The sequence below is a fragment of the Marmota monax genome, unplaced genomic scaffold (genome assembly GCF_021218885.2).
Source record: "Marmota monax isolate L192 unplaced genomic scaffold, Marmota_monax_Labrador192_F-V1.1 WCK01_AAM20220418_F8-fsc00362, whole genome shotgun sequence".
Lineage (NCBI taxonomy): Eukaryota > Metazoa > Chordata > Mammalia > Rodentia > Sciuridae > Marmota > Marmota monax.
The window spans coordinates 193,717-214,246 of NW_026694757.1; the positions used below are offsets into that span (position 1 = coordinate 193,717).

General features: G+C 49.6%; 1 protein-coding gene across 6 annotated transcripts in view; it reads left to right on the forward strand.

The window, feature by feature from the left end:
* The window catches only part of Sec14l1 (SEC14 like lipid binding 1), a 58,892-nt gene that overhangs the window by 27,238 nt on the left and 11,124 nt on the right, over window positions 1–20,530 (forward strand). For 5 of the 6 annotated variants that reach the window (XR_009224991.1, XR_009224992.1, XM_046424924.2 and 2 more), the window contains 11 exons: window positions 6,829–6,978; window positions 7,094–7,225; window positions 8,277–8,405; window positions 9,040–9,274; window positions 10,586–10,695; window positions 12,581–12,770; window positions 15,029–15,117; window positions 15,757–15,827; window positions 16,915–17,086; window positions 17,362–17,496; window positions 19,848–19,982. Coding sequence is in view for 4 of the 6 variants with exons in the window: in XM_046424924.2 (XP_046280880.2) it covers window positions 6,829–6,978; window positions 7,094–7,225; window positions 8,277–8,405; window positions 9,040–9,274; window positions 10,586–10,695; window positions 12,581–12,770; window positions 15,029–15,117; window positions 15,757–15,827; window positions 16,915–17,086; window positions 17,362–17,496; window positions 19,848–19,982 (1,548 nt within the window). In the remaining 2 variants the exon portion in view is untranslated. The remainder of the gene's footprint in view (window positions 1–6,828; window positions 6,979–7,093; window positions 7,226–8,276; window positions 8,406–9,039; window positions 9,275–10,585; window positions 10,696–12,580; window positions 12,771–15,028; window positions 15,118–15,756; window positions 15,828–16,914; window positions 17,087–17,361; window positions 17,497–19,847; window positions 19,983–20,530) is intronic. The other variant, XM_046424925.2, reaches the window with a different exon arrangement.

Here is a 20,530-nt window from a genome sequence, read left to right on the forward strand (position 1 = left end):
AGGTCACACGGTTGCTTCTTTGCGCGCTGGTAGCTTCTGAGAGAGACGAAGGGCGGCCTTTTCACCTGCTGATTCTTTCCAGGTGAAGCCAGACCTGTTTATAACTGAGTCTGCTGGTCACACCTAGTGCCATAGAACACCCCACTTGTTCTGTAGAATGCAGAGCTCCTTGGTTTGTTGACAAATTTGGTATGAAGAGAATCCAGCTTGAAGGTAGGTTCTTTAAATGGAATTTCTTGGAGAAAGCACCATTCAGCTCATTAATTCTCAAGTTGAAATGCCTTCACTAAAATATGGTTTTCTTTAGCACAGTTCTACCTTTTAATATGTCAAGATTGCATTCAGAGGTTGGTTAAAAGCTGAAAGTATGTTGCCAAGCTTCCAAATTGCAGGCTCAGAAATCCTTTGAAAGGGAAAGAGTGGGTGTGGGAAAGTGGGAGGAAGCGGTTACCCAGAAGGCAGCTTTCCTCTGGGCCAAGTTGATAAGGTCTTAGTTTTGTTTTTATTATTGAAACAATTGCTCTGTTAAACAAAGAGAGTGAGAAAATGATTATAGTAGTCTTCTCTTAAAAAAGTATTTCTTTAAAAGGGAGCTATCAAGGGACAGTTCTTCCTCTCTGAGGAAATTACTTCTGGGAGGCTGTTTTGTTCAACCTTTCTTGACTGTGTTTTGGGAAGTGCTGGGTGGTGTGATCAGGGGATGGCAGAGAGTTTGTGAGGAATAAGTCGAAGTTTGGGAATTGCTTCTGCTCATCTGACACAGTGACTCGACCCTGGTGACAGTTGATAAGTGGGTTCTCCCGGGTATGGATCCAAATTGAAGGCCTGCTGGTGTGGCTCTTGGGTCCAAACAGGGTGTTAAAAGTAGGGGGACTTCCTGTGAAAACCCAGAGGGCTGGTTCTGCTTCATCTTGCTTCTGCTGAGCCTGGGGCTGGAAGAGGGCAGGGTGCCAAGGGAGAGCAGCGCCTGTTGTCCTGTACACCTGGGCAGAGCTTTGGGCAGACCATCGTTCACAGACATTTTCAAATCAGATGCAAAAGACAGCAAGAGCGGTATACTGGTTTCCTGGTTTGTACCAGTCTCTGTATAGTCTGACTTTATGTGTAATAAAAGCATTTATTATTTCTTTTTTTTTTAATATTTATTTTTTAGTTGTATACAATACCTTTATTTTTTAATTTTTTTTTTTTTAATGTGGTGCTGAGGATCGAACCCAGGGCCTCACACGTGCTAGGCAAGCGTTCTACCACTGACCACAACCCCAGCCCTATTATTTCTTTTTGTGGGGGACACTGGGGATTGAACCCGGGGCACTTTTTAACACCAAGTTTTATTTTTTATTTTGAAACAGGGACTCACCACGTTACCTAGGACCTTGCTAAGTTGCTGAGGCCCCTGGGCTTTCAATCCTGCCTCAGCCTCTGGCGTGCTGGGATTACAGGAGATGTGCCACTGGGCCTGGCACACCTTTTATTTCACGTGAACTTTTTCCCTTGAAGCTAACGATTGTCCACCCTCTACCCCCACAGCCACACCCACCCCTAGATTTTTTGGTAGAAATATTTCAAAGCAGGTTGTGTATATCCTGACACTTTACTCTTTTTTTTTTTTTTTTAATATATTTTTTTAGTTGTTGATGGATCTTATTCATATACTTATATGCGGTGCTGAGACTTGAGCCCAGTGCCTCACACATGTGAGGTAAGCACTCTACCACTGAGCCACAGTTCCAGCCCAACACTTTATTCCAAAGTAGTAAAGTGTGTATCACTTAAGAATAGCTATTTTCCCATATAAGAATGATCAATATCCCACCTAAGGAATTTAACATTGATAGAGTAAAATTTATTTTCTGTCTGTTTTGTGGTACTGGAGATCAACCCAGGGATGCTCTACCACTGAACTACATCTACCACTGAACTACATTTTTATTTTTTTATTTTGAGACAGGGTCTTACTAGGTTGCTTAGGGCTTCACTAAGTTGCAGAGGCTGGCCCTGAACTTGTGATCCTCCTGCTTTAGCCTCCTGAGTCACTGGGACTACCCACACCAAGCATTTATGATTTCCCGATCACAACATTCCTCTGTATTTATTAGATAACATTTTTTTCTGTAAAATTTCTTACCCTGACCATTTTTCTTAGTTGCATTCCATGGTTTATACTGCCCTGCCTTCTTTTTGCTTTCTGGTGCTCACATTAACCCAGAGTTGGAGGGTGAAACCCCTGCAGGCTGGTTCCCGTGTCCTTCAGACGTACATAGTCCTGCCAGTTATTCCTCTTGGGTGGGAAGTGCTTCACAGTCACCTAGCCTTGTCCTTGCTCCAGAGTCGTAATCCTACCACTTCTCCAAAAGCATAGGTTCCTTCTCAGTGGGGAATGTATTTACAAATTAAGATCTAGATGCCAGGTTAGCTCAGTGCTACTGAGGGCATTGCTTTCAGGCCTTTGCAGTGGACAGAGCTGGGACATGGTGGTGGTGGTGTTGTAGTTTTGGAACTGGGGATTGAACTCGGGGGCACCTGACCACTGAGCCACATCCCCAGCCCTCACTAGGAGTAGCTTAGTGCCTTACTTTTGCTGAGGCTGGCTTTGAACTCATGATCCTCCTGCCTCAGCCTCCAGAGCTCTGGGATTACAGGCTTGTGTCACCGTGCCCTGCAGTCCCCCCCACCCCTTTTGACACAGGGTCTTGCTAAGTTTCTTAAGGCCTCACTAAGTCACTGAGGCTAGCCTTGAGCTTTCGATCCTCCCAATCCTCCCGCCTCAGCTTCCTGATTTGCTAGGATTACAGTTATGTGCCACCATGACTGGCTTAGGATGTCATTTTTTAAATAAAACTAGACTGCTTCTGTTTTTTTGTTTGTTTTTCAGGAGTTTCTTATATACTTTGTAGAGGTAGGTGAAAACTAGGGGTTGGAGTTTGAAAAATTCCAGAGACTAAAGTTATATCGACTTTTCTCAGCTTTGCTTTCCCATAATCCTCTAGGAAGCTAGGTTTTCTTGGCTCACATTATGTAGAATCCTTTGGCCTTAGATATCTCTAAACACAGGCCAGGGAGAGCGAGACTCCTTAGGCTACTTAGCTAACATTTTTATTCCATGATTCAAAAATATTGAACAAAGAACGTTGAGGTGTTTTCTTTCTCAGGGCCAAAAGAAAAGTGGGACTTGGTCTTTGCCTGTGGCCAGCAAGGAAGGCATTTGGTGGCAGAGTGCTGGGACTTGGAGAAGGGAAGGTACTGTCTACCCTGAGGCAGCTCTAGAGAGAGGCTGGGAGGTGCAGGCCTTGAACCTTGTCTGGTTCATCCCTAGGGGATGGGCCCTCTCTGCCAATGGGATCCTGGAGGCCACGGTGCCATAGGGAGGGGAGGGTTTTTTTAAGTTCCGGCTTGGTCCTGTGGGTAATGTCTCATGTTGACTCCATTTCAAGAACTTAAATATACTGAGGGTATTTAGAAAATCTTCTAATTCAGGTCCTCTACTAAGAGAGAATGAGTACCTTTTTTTTGTTTGAAGACTTGTGCACTTAAATTCTTGGTGTTATAGTGCTGTAATGTACAAAGCTAGGGGTTTTTGTTTTTGATTTTAAGTGTATAATTTAAAAATCGGTTTAGGTGGTTTTCAGTGTTAATATGGAACAAATGAAGTCAGTGATTTCAGGTTTTCTTACTAGAATTGCTCATTTGTTCAGTACTTAATGCTCACACATTCCCAGGGCCTCCTGGGGCTTATCCAAGGTGTGATCAGCAGTGAGACACCTCTCAGGTGTTTATGGAAAGAGGCACGAGAGCCCGACACTTTATCAGGGTCCTGGCCCTAGTGGAGCTGAGGAGACGTTGTTGAGTGGAGGAGGAGGTCAGGGCGTTAACATGAAGAGTGTGTTTTCCACTCTCAAAGGAAGGACATCCAACAGGCAAATGTGCTCAGTCACCCACGTGGGTCTTGCCTCCCTTCCAGGCTGTCCCGCTGTGACTCTTATCACTCCAGTCTTCCTTCCTCCCTGTCCCCTGAAGAGGAGGAGAGGCCCAGGAGGCCTTGTGTGTCAGTGTCCCTGTTGGTGACCCGGGCTTTCCCTCCTGCCTTTGGGGTGTGGTCCCTGCCTGCCGGGAGCTTCTTTGTGCTTCTGTGTTCTCTTTCTTGGACATGCTGTCATTGCTGATGTGACAGCTCTGGGGGCTCGAGGCCTGAGCTGCTGCTTCCCCCACCAACCTCTGTCCGCCGAGTTCTGTTCTCCCCTCCTTCCACCTCAGTGGAACCTGTGCATCTTCAGGACACTCCCGCCTTCCGCCCCCGAGTTCTTGGTGTCAGCTGCCTCCCTCGCTCCTCTCTGCTGCCTAGTCTGGTGGACCTTATAAGCCAGTTACTTGGTCACATAAGGCGAACAAGTGGGACTCATCTGGAAGTGAGGGCGACTCTGCAAGGAACTGCAGTGGGGGCTCCTGGGAGTTCCTGTGCTCCCCCCTGCCCTCTGGAGCCTCGTGAAAGTGCCGTGGTCTGCATTTTGCTTGCTGCTCAGGTGAGCAGGCCTGCTGTGGGTGAGCAGGAGCTCGTGCACAGAAGGCCATGGCTCCTTGCTGGACAGAGCTTTGGACTACTTGCACCTGTCAGAGATAGAATCGGGCCATTTGTGCCATTTTCTCATGAACTCACTCCATAGATGTCTTCCTAAAGTTTGGTTTAGGTTGTGATGAATTTAAGATGGGAAGTCACAGAACCTTTCCTCCCATTTTTAGTCCAGTCCCACAGAGGAATGGCATCTGTCACCTGGGCACCATCATTACCCTGCTTTTCCTCCTTTATGGGTGGGGACAGCAGAGGAGATCCTGGGCCGCCTATGGCTAGACTGCTCCCTGCATCCTGTGGCATCTGTGCCATGTACCTGGGCTGGGACACCTGGGTTAGCTGTGCTTCCAGCAGTGTCTCTAGCTCAGTGATCTTTGTAGATTGCTGCGGAGTAAACTAAATCGGCTGCTTCAGTGCATTTTCCAAATGTCGTCCCAAATTATATAGCAAGTCTTACATTTTATTTTGAGATACTCGTAGATCACAGTATATTAATAGTATATTGTCACAAAAAATGACATGGAAGAATCCTGCCCAGTCTTCACCCATGTCCCCTGTGGTGACATCTTGGGAATATAGGAATACAGCATTGTGGTCAGGGTGCTGGCGTCCTGCAGCCACACCTACATCTCTTCTGAACCCTGGCAACTGAAAGTCTGTTCGCGGTCTCTTTAATTTTGTCTTTCCAGGAGTGTTAGTGAATAGGACCGCAGCATGGAACTGTTGGAACTGTCTTGCCCAGCGTAGTTTCCTGGGGATCGTCCAGGTCATTGCGTGGACAGTGGCTCAGCCCTTTCCATGGCCAGCAGTGGGCTGTGGCTGTAGGCTGCCCAGTATTCACTCGGTGGAGGACCCTGGGTGATTGTAGTTGGGTTGTTGGGAGTCCAGCTGCATGGAGGGTCTGTGCACGTGGCCTTTGTTCCTCTGGGACAGATGCCCAGGAGGGTGGTGCTGGCCCCGGCTGTGTGGCAGCTGCCTGTTTGGTGCTAAGAAAGTACCCAGCTGTTTCCTGGTGACACCATTTTTCATTCTTGCCGGCAGTGTCTGGGGGCTGCTCTCCACATCTTACCAGCACGTGGTGGGCTGTGTTTTGTCATTCTGGTAGATCTGTGGCGAGACCTCCTTGTGGCTTCAGTATGAGTTTCTGTGGTAGCTCATTGCTCAATTGACCGTCTAGTTACCTGTATGTGTGCTCTTTGGTGAGATGTCTGTGGCTTATTTTCTAACTGTTGAGTTTTTAAAAATTACCATCTTAACCCCCTGCCCGCCTCTGAGCGGGACCTTGCAGGTTGCCCCAGCCATTCTCGGGTGAGCGGTGCTGACCGTGCGCGTTGCTGTGCAGCTCACTGCGTTAGTTGGGTTCTGTGTGTTCTCAGTGTGTTCTCTTTCCCAGAGAACGTGGTCTGTGAGTAGTTTCTGTCTGTGACTTGTTTTGTCTTCCTCTTAACAGGGACTGTAGGAAAGCAAAAGTCTTTGGTTTTGATGAAGTAAATTTTTCCTTTTACAGATTGATTTTGGGTGCATAGTTTTATGTTTTGCTTAAGTCTATGGTTTATCTTGGTTTCTGTTCATTTGTCTTCTGTTTTTGCAGTGCTGGGATCATAACCAGGGCTTTTAGCATGCTAGGTGAGCAGTCCTATTTTGAGTTAATTTGTATATAAGATGTGAGGTTTAGGTCAAGGTTTAAGTCAAGGTTTTGTGCATGATTAGCATGTGCAGGGCCGTGGGTTCCATCCCCAGCACCAAAAAAGAGAAAAAGAAAAAGGGAAACATCATTTGGGTATATTTGTTTGAGTCTAGTTCTGGGTTCTGTCCCATGGAGCTGTGTGTCTGTCCATCAATACTATGTAACTGCTGTGTAACCATAGCTACATGAAAGCCTAAAGACCTGGGGCGGGAGTCCCTCCAGTTTATTCATTTTCAGTAATCATTTTAGCTTACTAGGCATTTACTCTAGTTCCTTCGCTTTTCCATGTAAGTTGTAAAATAATCTTGCCTGAGGCTCCAAAGTATATTTGCTAGAATTTTGGTAGAAATTATGTTTAGCCTGTATCTATGTGGACAGAATCGACAATTCACCAGACTGTCGTGAATGCGGACATCTTTTCCAGGTTAGTGAAAGCTGCAGGTGACCAGCCCAGCTGTGGCGCCTCCTGTGGGCACGGGCTAAGATTGAGCACTCCTTCCCTTTCGGGCAAGGAGAGACTGAGGTTGGGACTTCATTCACTTCCTCTCTCTTTTTGGTTTGTTTTTATCCATAGGCCTATGAAAGGAGGTTCCCTACATGTCCGCTGATTCCCATGTTTGTGGACAGTGACACTGTGAATGAATTCAAGAGTGAAGACGGGGCCATTCACGTCATTGAAAGGCGCTGCAAGCTGGACATAGACGCACCCCGGCTGTTGAAGAAGGTAATTGCCCAGGCCTGCCGGAAGGCGTTGGTCCCAGAGATAGAGAATTTATGTTTCCGCTTCTGTCACAGTGGTGTTGATAATAAACCCTTTTCTCTTTACTTCTTTTTTAAAGATTGCAGGAGTTGATTATGTTTATTTTGTCCAGAAAAACTCTCTCAATTCTCGGGAGCGCACTCTGCACATTGAGGCCCATAATGAAACGTTTTCCAATCGGGTCATCATTAACGAGCACTGCTGCTACACCGTGAGTGCACAGCCCTGGGCAGAGCCCGCCAGCCGGGTGGCACGGGGGCACGGCTTCCAAAGGTGGTCAGCCATCACTGGAACGGCGTGCCTCTTTGTCCTGGGGTAGTTCTTTGCCATATATTTCCTGTTAGCAGTTCTGAAGGGGATCAGCAGTGGCAGGTGTGGCTTCCTGCAGGCAGGATTGCACTGTGGTGGCAGTCATAGCCAAGTCATTCCACTGCCATGCTCTGCTACTTGAGAAATGCATTCTGAAGAGCAGGATGGTGTGTGTGTTTGAGATTAGAGCTGGGAGCACACGTCGGCTGTCACCTTCACTGCCGACCACCCTGCTTTGAGAGCTGCTCTCACTAGGTCATTAGAGTGGCCTCCTGCGTGGTGTGTCTGCTGCCGCCTTAGCCACCTCCAGTGTATCCTTAATGCTGAACCCACAGTGAACTGTTTTAGGATTGTCAAGTTTTATCACTGAGCTCACAACCCAGTGCTTCCACATGACCTTCAGAGAAAAGCACGAGTGCTTGCCGTGGCCTAGGAGGGCCGGTTCCCCCTCAGTCCTTGTACATGGCTGCCAGCACGCTTGCCAGCACGCCAGCCTCCCGAGGACTTCCCCAGCCCTCCTTCAGGTTTGCCCAGATCCCTGTTCCCAGTGGCCAGTCGACAGCGCGGCCTGCAGCCCTACCCGGTCCCCTTAACCCGCTCTACGCTTTCCCCATGGCCCTGATCTTCCAGCAGCTGGAAGTTCCTCACCTTTCTGTCCAAGGCTCGTGGCCGTCTGTCTCCTCGTGAGGCTGTCAGTGACACGGAAGGGTCTTTCCTTCATTCCTAATGGGAGAGCGGCTCTGTGTGTAGGGAGGTGAGGGACTGGGCAGGGGAGGACGAGCGCTCCTCTCAGGCCACGCTGGTGTCTTGGAGTTCGAGCCCTCTGTAACCCTCCTTGTGCTGTTTCCATGGGAGTAGCTCTGTTGTAAGAGAACTGCTCCTTCTGGTCGCTGGCCGAGGGGAGCAGAGCAGGCCTCGCTGCCGCACACAGCAGGCCTTCTCTTCACCCACAGGTTCACCCTGAGAACGAAGACTGGACCTGTTTTGAACAGTCTGCAAGTCTAGACATCAAATCTTTCTTTGGTTTTGAAAGTACAGTGGAAAAAATTGCCATGAAACAGTACACCAGCAACATTAAAAAAGTGAGTCTCTGGGACTTCATGGGAAAGGGAGGGCAGCAGTCTCCTGAGGTGTCCGAGCTAGTCCTCTGGAAGGCCGGGAGCGGGTCACTCGGGGGTAGAAATGTGCTTCCACCCTGCCCTGGGCCTTCTGTTTAGCCCTGCGGGGCTGGTGGTGCTGGCTGCAGGTGGAGTGAAGGAGGCACAGGCGGGTCACTCCTGGCCACCACATTCTCTGCTTGGAATTGTGGGAACATGGGAAGTTGGGGTGAGGTGGCCGCACCCCTGGGTTCTACTTGTGGGTCTGCTGATGGAAAGTTCTGTGTGTTGAGGAGATTCTTGGCAGGTGGCCAGGCAGGGCTCCCTGGATCTTCTCAGGTGCAGCCGCTCGCTCTCTGGGAGCTGTGGGTCGTGGTTTTAAAGCTGTGGTGTGGGGTGGTGGGGGGCTCTCGAAGGTGGTTGTATTTTCAGGTACAAGGTTAGAATTGTGTTCAGTACAAGTGTGTCTGATAGATCAGTGTTCTAGATTAGTTTGGGGCATGCTACCTCCAAGCTATATCTCAGCCCTTAGTTTTTGGTAGTTACCTCACAAATTGGTAAGGGACAAATGATTGAAGTATTGACTCTACACTCACCTTAACCTTGGTCTCCTCCTAAGGGGAAGGAAATCATTGAGTACTACCTTCGTCAGCTTGAAGAAGAGGGCATCACCTTCGTGCCGCGCTGGACCCCACCTTCCATCGGGCCCTCTTCAGAGACGTCCTCGTCCAGCAAGACTCAGGTGGCATCCACGGCTGTTGTGGTCCCAGAGGCTGCCCTCAAGGAGGGGCTGAATGGAGAGGCCCTCAGCAACCCTGGAGGGACCCCTGAGCCCACGGTGGGAACCCCTGATGGTGGGTCTGAAGAAGGCTCCATTCTTCCGGCTAGACTAGGAGTCGTGTGGGGCCTTTCCTCTCTACTGCTCTGCCTGTTCCTGTTTCCTTAGGACACACAGCACCACGTGGAGAAGGAAAGCCATTTGTTGTTTCTGGTCTCGTTTCCTTGTCTTATAGCTTATGTGATACATTCATGTGATTTTTTTCTTAGTTTTTGTTTTTAATGGGCAGAAAAAGATGTTTCATGTTAGTTGTAGGTGCCTGAGGTGAGCACAAGCCATCCGTGCTTTCTCCTAGAACTCCCACCGCTGGACACCTCACTCGCTCAGGTGCCAGGGACTGTCCAGGCACTGAGTGGAGGGTGCTCACGCCATTGTCGCTCCTTCTGGGTGGGGGAAGCTGAAGATGCTCCCTGTGTTTACATTGACTGAGGCAGAGACCTGACCTGCCTGGGGCACAGGGAGTCGGTCCAGGGCTGAGACTGTGCCCAGGTGGACGGGCTCAGGGACTGCTTTAGCCGCTGCTCCACTTGGCATGTGCTGAGAGTAATGCCCATTGTTAAGAGTTCAGAAAACACAGGAAAGTAAGAAAAGACAAGAGTGTTCTGCCATTCAGAACGTTCATTAAAATATCAGTATCTCTTCATACTTTTGTTTTGTACCAGGCACTTTATCACTGAGCCACACCCCCAGTCCTTGTGATCCTCCTACCTCAGCCTCTTGAGCTGTTGGGATTACAGGCGAGTGCCGCCATACCCGGCCTTGCATACATTCTTTTGGCAGCTAACTGTGCCATTTGATGACTTTCAACAGTTTGCTGGGAGTGGGGATGATTTGGGGATATGTTTTATTTTTCACCTTGTGAATATTTTTTTGTTGTACTTATTTTGTTGTACTCATCTGTCCAGTGGTACCTTATCTGGAGAAACTGTGTTCTTGAACACGGTAGCTGGATCCTTAACGAAGATTTAGATCTGCTTGGTTGTTTCATTTCATAATTTTATATCATGGAAGGGCTTTGTCACTTTGAATTAAACCAGTCGTTGAATGTCTTCTCTAGTCATGGTGATATCATGAGGGGCATTGTGGCTAATTGAATTGAGGTAGTTCAGTGTGGTAATCAGGGAAAGGTAGCTGAGTCAGAAGGCTCACCTCTGGTTCTGTGGTGTCTTAAAGATGTCACTAAATTCTCCAGGGTGGTTGCTTTAAATGTGTCCTCTCTGTAGTCTCCTTCACCCCAAGACTCTAGCCCCACCTGGCACTACCAGGCAACGAGAGCCTCAGGACAGAGTTCATCTTTGCAAATGGTGCCATGTGGTTCCCATTGCAGACAAACTCGATGCCGATTACATCAAGAGGTATCTGGGTGACCTGACCCCACTCCAGGAGAGCTGCCTTATCAGGCTTCGCCAGTGGCTCCAGGAAACCCACAAGGGCAAGGTGAGTGTTGGCCCCCAGGCTGTGCATGTGCAGTCTGCCATCTCTGGTCCTGCTGCAGCTGGAGAGGTCATCCCCACGGGAGTGTCGCCAGCTGGAGCCCACGTGCCTGGCAACAGGTTGGGCTGCCCTTCCTCGTGTGCATGGCTGCTGCTCTGTGCGCTGTTGCTGAGATGGTCTGCTCAGAAGCAGTCGGTCATCAAGTGGCAGAGTAGCATGATGTTCCAGGTAGCCATGCATTTTAAATTTTGAAAAGATTCGGAAGGAGGTCAGAGTTTTATCCAAGATTAGAAATGTTTGAGCTTTAATTCTGAAGTTTTATGTGAAATTGTAGCCACATAAGAAATTTGGTTTTAATAACAAGTTTATGTAGCAAGCATAAAGGTTACTTAATGGCCCAGTGCAGGAAGCAGGCACCTGCACACAGTTTTTCCGGTCTCTAATTTTCTCAGTCCTGGTTGCATGAGAGCTTTTTTTTTTTTTTTTTAATAATTGTAGATGGACAGAATGCCTTTATTTTATTTATTAATTTTGATGTAGTGCTGAGGATTGAACTCAGTGCCTTACGCATGCTAGGCAAGCGCTTTGCCACTGAGCTACAGCCCCAGCCCCCGAGAGCTTTTTAACACCAGTCATTAGGAAAACAGCTACTGTTGGTGTCTGCGACCGTGTGTTAGACATGCTTTTAGCTCTTCGTGTAGTCTTCCCAACAGGCCTAGAGGTGGGTGCTGTTCCATCATCTCCTTCTTTCAAAGGTCCAGAAACCAAGGCATGGAGAAGTTAAGCAGCTTGCTCAAGGTCTTAAGCTAGGAAACAGTGGGGCCAAGATTTGAACCAAGACCATGTGGTTTCAGCACCATATTCCTGTTTATTTATTAGATACAGGATATTCAACCTAGGGGTGCTCTTCCACTGAGCCACATCCCCAGCCCCCTTTTTTATTTTGAGGCAGGGTCTTCATAAGTTGCTGAGGCTGGCCTCCAACTTGTGCTCCTCCTGCCTCAGCCCCCCGAGGTGCTGGGATTATAGGTGTGTTCCCACGTTCTTAACCGCTTCCATGTGCCTGTGCTGCTTTCCAAGTGAAGATGATGCCAAATCACTGCACCCTATGCTTTGATTATGTGCCAAGGTGGGATACCACGCAGACTCTTGCTCCCACTCTCTTCATGGTCTCTGGATGGTCTGGCTACCTGCATTAGCGAACAGGTGACCACAGAGGGAAGAGACTTGGTCCAAATGAGACCCAGATCCTGGACTCAGCCTTCTTCTTTATTCAGGGTGACCAGGCTGATTGACAGGGTCTTGAGAAGGTTCCTGCATGTCAGCAGCACCCCCACACTGCCAATCCCAGCATGGTTTCATTCCAACTTTTAGTAGAATCTCCATGCAGAAGTGCACAGGGCACAATGGTATGCCGTTGCATAGCTTGGAACTGTTGCCTGTGTTTCAGACATTGTGCCTTCACATTGCCCAGACTGAAAGGGTGCTTTAGGAAGATCACTAGAAAAATCAGATACTGATTTTTTTTTTTTTTTTTTTTTAATTAAACATCAGGCCAAGATTTTTCTGGGAATAGCTAATTTTATTTTTTTCCGGTGGTGGAGAGCAAACCCAGGGCCTCACACGCCGGGCAGTGCTGTACCACTGAGCTGCTCCCTGCCCCAGCAGCAGCTCGTTCTAAACAGCATGAAGGTGCAGGTTACTGTTGAGAAGAGATGGAGTTTGAGTCTTGGTCTCTTAGCAACAACAAACCTTCCCCCGGACCCCCAGTCCTGGGGTTGGACCCAGGAGTGTTGTACCACTGCATCACACCCCAGTCGTTTTAAAAACTGACATTTTGAGGCTGGGCAACTCTTAACAGTCCTAAAAGCATCTTTTCTTCTCCTAGATCCCAAAGGATGAGCATATTCTTCGGTTCCTACGCGCTCGGGATTTTAACATCGACAAGGCCAGAGAGATCATGTGTCAATCTTTAACATGGCGGAAGCAGCACCAGGTGGACTACATCCTGGACACCTGGACCCCACCCCAGGTGCTTCAGGATTACTACGCGGGAGGATGGCACCATCACGACAAAGGTGGGTGGCACTGAGCCTCCCCGTCTGTTGCCATCTTGTCTCCCCGTGGGGTATCCGGGAGCTCCACAGAGAGCCAGGGGCCTGCAAGGCATCGCCCTCCTCTCCCGGGACCTGGAAGCGCTCTCCAGTGTGAGCCAGCTGGTGAGACCCTCCAGCACACTCCTGTCCCACCTGGGCAGCTGAGGGAGGGCAGTGGCTTTGGCTCCTTCCTGGAGTTGCCCTGGGACAGCGACTTTACTTCCTTTCTCAGCTCTGTGGAGTCTGTTTTGACATATTAAAAACTCAAACGTTGGGCTCAGGCTGTGGCTCAGTGGTGGAGTGCCTGCCTCACACGTGTGAGGCACTGGGTTGATCCTCAGCCCCATGTAAAAATAAGAAAAAATAAAAAGATATCGTGACCATCTACAAGAAAAATATTTTTAAAAGCCCCAAAACTTAAATGTTGGTGACAGAGTGACTTCCCCAGCACTGTGCTAATAAAAGGGATTTAATGACTTACGCCTTCCAGTGGCTGTGACATGCCCAGCCAGGCCTCCATATCAGATAGCAGAGAACTGCGGTTTCTCTCAGGAGCAAGTAGACCAGGGACACAACACTCAAAGTGGGGGTGGCCATCCCTTTGCATACTGGCCCCCGCGGGAGTGCCGGCCTTGTCTTACGATGCTCTTTCCTCCTGGGCTGCAGGTTGGTGGTTGGACAGAATTGAATCACAGTCATTGGAGGGGGGCTGCAGGGATTGCTGTGGAACTGGCTTCCTCTTCTGTCTCTGAACAAGTCCTTTCAGAACTATAATACTCCAGTCTGTCTTGTTTTTCTAATTGGCTATTTATTTACTAGTATTAGGGATTGAACCCAGTGGCTTTTCCACTGAGCCACATCTTCAGCCCTTTTTATTTTATCCCTCACTAGCCTGCTAAGGCCAGCCTCAAACTTGTGATCTTCCTGCCTCAACCTCCCAAGTCACTGGTGTGCCACTGCACCCAAATTGTTTTCCTTCAAAGTAACTGTAGCTTTATTGGTTGTAACTGGAAACATTTGTATTTATTTCACTACGTGACTGGAACCTTAAAAGGTTAAAAAGTTTTGTAGTAAGACATGGACAGATGTGTCCCATATAAATGTTGGAAGAGGGACCCAGGTATGATGGGACGCACCTGTGATCCCAGCTGCTCTGCAGACTGAGGCAGAAGGATTGCAAGTTCAAGGCCAGACTCACTAACTTAGCAAGATTGCTGCAAAAGAAAAGAAAAAAGAAAGGGCTGTGGCTGCAACTCAGCGACAGAACACTGGCTTCAGTCCTCCAGCACCACCTGAAAAAATGTTGGTACAAACTTTTTGTAAACTTGCTTTTCTACAAGATTTGGGGTCACAGAAAACTTCTTGGCTTAGAAAACAGATGTGGAACCAGCTGTTCCCTAAAGGCGAGATCAGCCCCGGGAGGACCCATGGCAGACGCTGCCTCCCTGCAGGACGATCCTGCTGCTCTCCTTTCAACCACAGGGCGGCAATCTGAGAGGTGCCGGCCGCTGCATACACTCTGGCCCTGGGATCATCTTCCCCTGTGTGGCTGGCTGGCGATGACAGGGTTGTGGGATGAGTTAGGTTCCTCTCAGGCTCCCTCCGTTAGATCTGTAGGTTACGGAGACAGAGCCAGCATGTACTGATTGGTGTCCAGAATGTTCCCATTTTTCTTGGACTTCAGTGGAAATTGAGGAAGACTGACTTATAAAAATCTTACTAATTTATTGGTAACGTATGAAATTAAAAAGGCTTATTTTTCTGAGAAAGGAAACTTGAACTGAATTCATAGAAAAATCCTAGGCATTCGGAAGTCTCCTCTGGGCTCTTGCTAAGCCCTGTGTGCGAGCAAAGCAACCCAGCCTGACGGCTATCGCGCAGGACAGGCTGGGCTTGGGCTCGGCTCTCCTCCCGGCAGCACCATCTCCAGACTCTGCTAAGCTGCACCATTATTTGGTTTTTTTCTTTTGTGACTTTTGGGGGAAATGTTGGATGCCAACCCCACCCCTGTCCCCACACTGAAGCCAACTGCTGCTTAGCAGAGGGGAGAACTTGGGCCTGTCAGAACACTCCAGAGCACTCCTGCTTCCCAGGAGTCCTGTTTGCGGTGCTGGGGTGCAGCCCACAGCCTTGCTCCCAGTGGGTGCTCTTCAACTGCACCACCTCCAGCCTGGAGCCAGGGGTCCCGGGGGTGTCCTATGCCCCACACAGGGACCCTCTGATTGCTTCCTCCCCTGCAGACGGACGGCCTCTCTACGTGCTCAGGCTGGGGCAGATGGACACCAAGGGCTTGGTACGAGCCCTGGGCGAGGAAGCCCTGCTGCGATACGTAAGTCCTGGCTGCTGCTGGCCTTGCCCTGTGTCCCATGCCGCGCCCCCTGCCCTTGCAGTTAGACAGGAGAGCCTGATGTATGCAGAGACCTCAGAGGAGGACACAATCGTCCTGCAGATGTTTTAATTGCGGGGTCCTCCGCGGAGTAGCCAGGTGTCTAGAGCAGACAGACCCACCCCCACACCCTGCTGCTGCCCTTCTGTGGGTTCCTGTCTGTGCCCCTGGCCATGGTCATCTGTGCGGTGCACAAATGCAGATACAGAGGGACTTCTTCCGAGGGAGCACTTGTCACCCCAACTTGAAGGGCTGTCCTGGGCTGCCTGGGGCTGTTCTGAGACCTCCTGTGGCACGGCGCACTGGACATGCCCAACTGCCTCTTTCCTGCTGTCCAATTCACCTGTTCTGAAGACCCATCCCAGAGTGGTGGCTCCCTGAGCCCAACCTGCGGTGACACGACTCTCCCTTCACCACGGAGGATGGCATCTGCTTTCTCCTGAGAGCCAGATGGTTGTCCTTGTCGGACCGTGCTCAGCCAGTACCACTGCCAGGATGCTCTGTGGGCACCCTGCCTGCTCCCCTGTGGTGTGCCCGGTGGGCGAGTCTTGACCTGCCCCGTCTCCATGCCCTCCATGACAGGTTCTCTCCATAAACGAAGAGGGCCTGAGGCGCTGTGAAGAGAACACGAAGGTCTTCGGCCGGCCCATCAGGTGGGTGAGAGGTGTGCGCTCTTCTTTGGGCTTACTGACAATGTGGATTCCATATTTCTAGTTGGTATTTAGGACCGAAGTCTGGGAGTTCACTGTTTTCCAAGGAGTTTCAAAACTAGAAAGTAATGAGAGGGACAGCTGCAGGCTTGGTGCTCCTTGCCCCCTAGGCCCGGCTGTCAGGGCATCCCAGCAGGCCCCATGGGTTGGCCTGGGCAGTGGGCCTTGAGGTCCTTGGGAGCCCAGGAGCATAGCTCCTTTGCTTCTTTGTTTCAACCCCCATTCTCCCAAACTCTCCTGTGTTCCTGAGCTGGCTTCCAGGCTTTGTCAAGTGGGGTGAAAGTGTGCAGGGACGCCAAGGTGGCCACGTGGACCGGTGGGGGTGGCTCTTCTAGAGTGTCTGTTCCCCGGGGCAGGGCTTGCAAGGATGCGTGTTCACTGCTGCCTCTCAGCCCCTCAGAAGGCGCTGGACTCAGTGAACATTTGTTGTGGAATAGCTTATTGCAGTGCAAATGCCAAGTGTGGGTTACAGTGTCAGATGTGTGCCCTGGGGAAGAGGCACAGGGTGTCGGGATGGAGCTTTATGTCTTGCTAGTCACTGAGCATGTCTGAGAGAGGCTTTTATATGCTGTCAGCCATTCATTGATGGCTTTGATAGTTCAGGGTGGGTCCTACCACATTGAGCCTATGCGTTTTATGTAAGTAGATGTGAATAGAGTTCATAACACCATAATTCTTAAAACTGGTGTATAAGCCAGGCATGGTGGTGTGTGCCTGTAATCCCAGTGATGTGGGAGGCTGAGGTAGGAGGATTACAAGTTTGAGGCCAGCCTGGCAACTCAGTGAGGCCCTGTCTCTAAATTTTTAAAAATTTTAAAGGGCTAGGGGTGTAGCTTAGCAGTAAAGCACCCCTGTAGTCAATGCCCGTGTTGCCTAAAAATGGAAAAACAAAACAAAAAAACCTGATGTATGTTTGGAAACGACTATAAAAAGACTGTTTTATAATATGGAAAGAAAAACATTGAATATAGGACCCAGTTTGCCAAGTATGCTGTCTATTGAATAAAACACATCTCTGCACCATCTGCAGTTCCTGGACCTGCCTGGTGGACCTGGAAGGGCTGAACATGCGCCACTTGTGGAGACCTGGCGTCAAAGCCCTGCTGCGAATCATCGAAGTGGTGGAGGCCAATTACCCAGAGACACTGGGCCGCCTTCTCATCCTCCGGGCACCCAGGGTCTTCCCTGTTCTCTGGACGCTGGTGGGTTTGTGTGATGTTCTGCAGTGACCGTTAGCCTTCTAGAAGGCAGATATTTGTGCACTCGCTGCATGTCTGTGTCCTGGAGTCTCAACTAGGTGGGAAAAAGCAAAGTAAGATGCAGAGTGAAACTCAGATGTTGTTAAAGGGGAGAAAAAGCAAAATGTTTCTGACTGTCCTAATGCTGTGCAGACGGACCTGACAGAGCCCCCTGTCAGACTTTTGCTCTTTGAAAACCAGACAGCAAATCAAACAGCCCGGCCTCTGGCTCCTCACAGGTCAGTCCATTCATTGATGACAACACCAGAAGGAAGTTCCTCATTTACGCAGGAAATGACTACCAGGGCCCCGGCGGCCTGCTGGACTACATCGACAGAGAGATCATTCCAGATTTCCTGAGCGGGGAGTGCATGGTACGTATGAGGAAAGAGGCACACATTTGTACTGAGGACGTTAGAAGAGTGGTATTGGTTTGCACAGATGACTTCAGAACCTTTAGTTTGGATTTCTTGATTTTTGCCTGTCACCTTTGACCTGAGGTTGAACTGAGGAGAGCCATTCAGATAATTGTTGGTAACACATTTCTTGATGTGAAATTCTAATGGGAATCTTTTAGAATCTATTGTAAGAATAGCTTGCTTTATTAACACAGCCGTGAGAGAATCAGATCTAGTAACTGTTTTAGTTTTTTAAAAAATACTATTACAGCATTGATTCGGCCGGGCACAGCAGCTGAGCAGCTCAGGAGGCTGAGGCAGGAGGATCACAAAGTCAAAGCCAGCCCCATCAACTTTGTGAGACCCTGTCTCAAAATAAAAAACTAAGCAAAATAAAAATTTTAAAAAGTGTCTGGAGGTGTAGTTCAGTGGTTAAGTATCCCTGGGTTTAATCCCCAGTATCAGAAAAGCAAACAGGGACTTGGGGCTGACAGCGTGGCTCAGGGCTGGAGCACTTGCCTAGCGTGCAGAAGAGCCTGGGTTTCATCCTCAGCACCACCAACAAAACAAGAGCAGTCAAAGCAACACTGAATCAGCTTTCAAGAGCGGTTCCTTGACAATTACGTAACCCAGGATAATACTTTCAAAGTGGAAAATTAAAGGAAGTGGTTCTCCTTTATGTAAGTTTGGGGTTTTAAGAAAATAAGGTGCTGGATAATCAGGAGCCAAAGGAGCAGGAATCTGGAGGCCTGGAGGCCTGGAAGCTGCAGTTGCCCAGGGGAGGCCTAAGAAGGCTGGGGCTGGAGGAACTCCGTGGGATTGGATCTGTGGGCTCCGTGGCTGCTGAAGTGAGCAAGGGATCGAGGCTGTCATCAGAGCAAGGATCTCTGGGCACCTTCACACTAAAGCTACCCCTTGAGATGTGCACACTCTGGGTTTGACTCCTTTAGCTAAGGAATTGAGCTGTTGAGGGATCCTTCTCAATGGTTAGAGGACTTTAGGAAACCCAAGAGTTTAGCTCTCAGCTCCTCAGTTCCATTTTAAGGAAGCTGCAGGCACCATCACACCACAGTGCACAGAGCAAGTAAGTTGCAGGATGTGACTTAGCAGGTGCCCCTGAGATCAAACCATGGGGTCAGGTTTGTGGAAACCTACAAACTGCTTTCATCATGAAAAGCTAACCATCTTGTAGCCAGGCATAGTGGTGTGCCCCTGTAATCCCAGAGACTTGGGAGGCTGAGGCAGGAGGATCTCAAGTTTGAGGCCAGCCTAAAATAAAAAACAAAAAGGGCACCATGCTGAAGCACCCTTGGGTTCAGTACCTGGTGCCCAAACCAAACAAAAACAGGTGGAGTCGGGTATCAGACTCTTGGCAGGTAGCACCTGCCTTTGTAGCCTGTCCATGCCTGACGCACTCACAGTGCTGAGAGTCCATCTTATTGAGATGTCCATCTTTTGAGCCTTGTGGGACCCCACATGCCTCCTGGGCAGCCACTCAGCCTGGTGGTCGGAGGGGAGCGCTCCTGGGCCTAGAAGGTTTCTCACCACCGGTCACCTGGTGTTTTCTAACATGCCATCCTTGCGGGGACAGTTCCACTTCGCACTGCAGGCCGAGGGTGTGAGCGTTTGCTCTGTGTGGTTGCCTCCTGGGCTGCTGTCGGGGAGTACTTGGATTTTATGAACTCTCAGGTGAAGCTGCTGTTCAAGGACTCATCAGTTGTCATTGTCAAATAGGACACTGTTGTTTCTTGCAAATTCAGGTTCTCCTTTAATAATAGCGGGTGATGGTATAGACTGATCGTTTGACTTTGATTATACAGGAAGCTTTATTGGTTGGTAGTAATTGACTATAAATTTGATCATTTTGTTTTTTTCTTTTCTGTGGTGTTGGGGATTGAAGCGAGTCCTCATACGTGCTAGGCAGGTGCTCTATCAGTGACCTGCATAACCAGCTCCAGTTAAGACTTTATGTAAAAATAATGCCTGTAGTTCTTGGGAATAAAACTTTCTTAACATAATGTGTTTCCTTTGTAGTGCAATAGAAAGTCTTTTAAATCCTATAAAAACCAGCTGTAGTAATTGAGTCCAGTACCTCCTGCATATTAGCGTGAATTCTGTGGTAAACCGTCTTTAACTTGTTCGTGTTTACTCAGAGTAGAACACAGGACTGCAGTGGTTTTCCACAGTAGCTCACAGGCTGCACGGCCTGCCTCGGCCTTGCCAGGGCTCTGTCTAGATTCTTAGGAGGTCAGTGGGCGCGGACGGGGGCTCGGGCTGTGGGCTGTGGGCTGTGGGCACAGCTCTCATGGCTGTGTTTACATTTCCAGTGTGAAGTGCCAGAGGGTGGACTGGTCCCCAAATCTCTGTATAGGACTGCGGAGGAGCTGGAAAATGAAGACCTGAAGCTCTGGACCGAGACCATCTACCAGTCTGCAAGTGTGTTCAAAGGAGCCCCTCACGAGGTACGCCTTCCCGGCCACCCCAGGGGCCGCCCCAGGCCTGCTGCCCGCTGCCCATCAGAAGAGCCGCTGGTCTTTCTGCTCTTGGGTCTTCAGGTCCCTGATGGTCTATCTTGGTAAATGACCACGTGGAAGAGCGGGTCTCTCACATGGAAAATCACTGTGTGGCCAAAGCCTTAAAGGGAGCCTGGTTTCTTGCCCTGTTTCGCTGGAGAGCCTTGACACGGACATGGGGAACAAGTTGGTCCTGTCGGAAGCCTGCTTTCACCCCTGAGCTGGCTACTCAGTGGTCACCTTGACCAGGCTTCCCTTGAGTGGTCAAGGGAAGAAACTCCACTTCGGTGCCGGTTCCGTCAGTGCAGGGGGCTGAGGAGGGAGCAGTGGGCCTCTGTTTCCTCTTCTTGCTGTCACACTGGTGCAAAGGCCAGAGTGTCCCTGCATGAAGCCCCCACGTGTCTGTAACAGTGCAGGTGACCTGAGTGTGAGGGCCACTGGGCAAGGTCCTGGGTCCTGGGTCCTGGCTGGGTGGCAGCACTTCACACGAGGGGTGC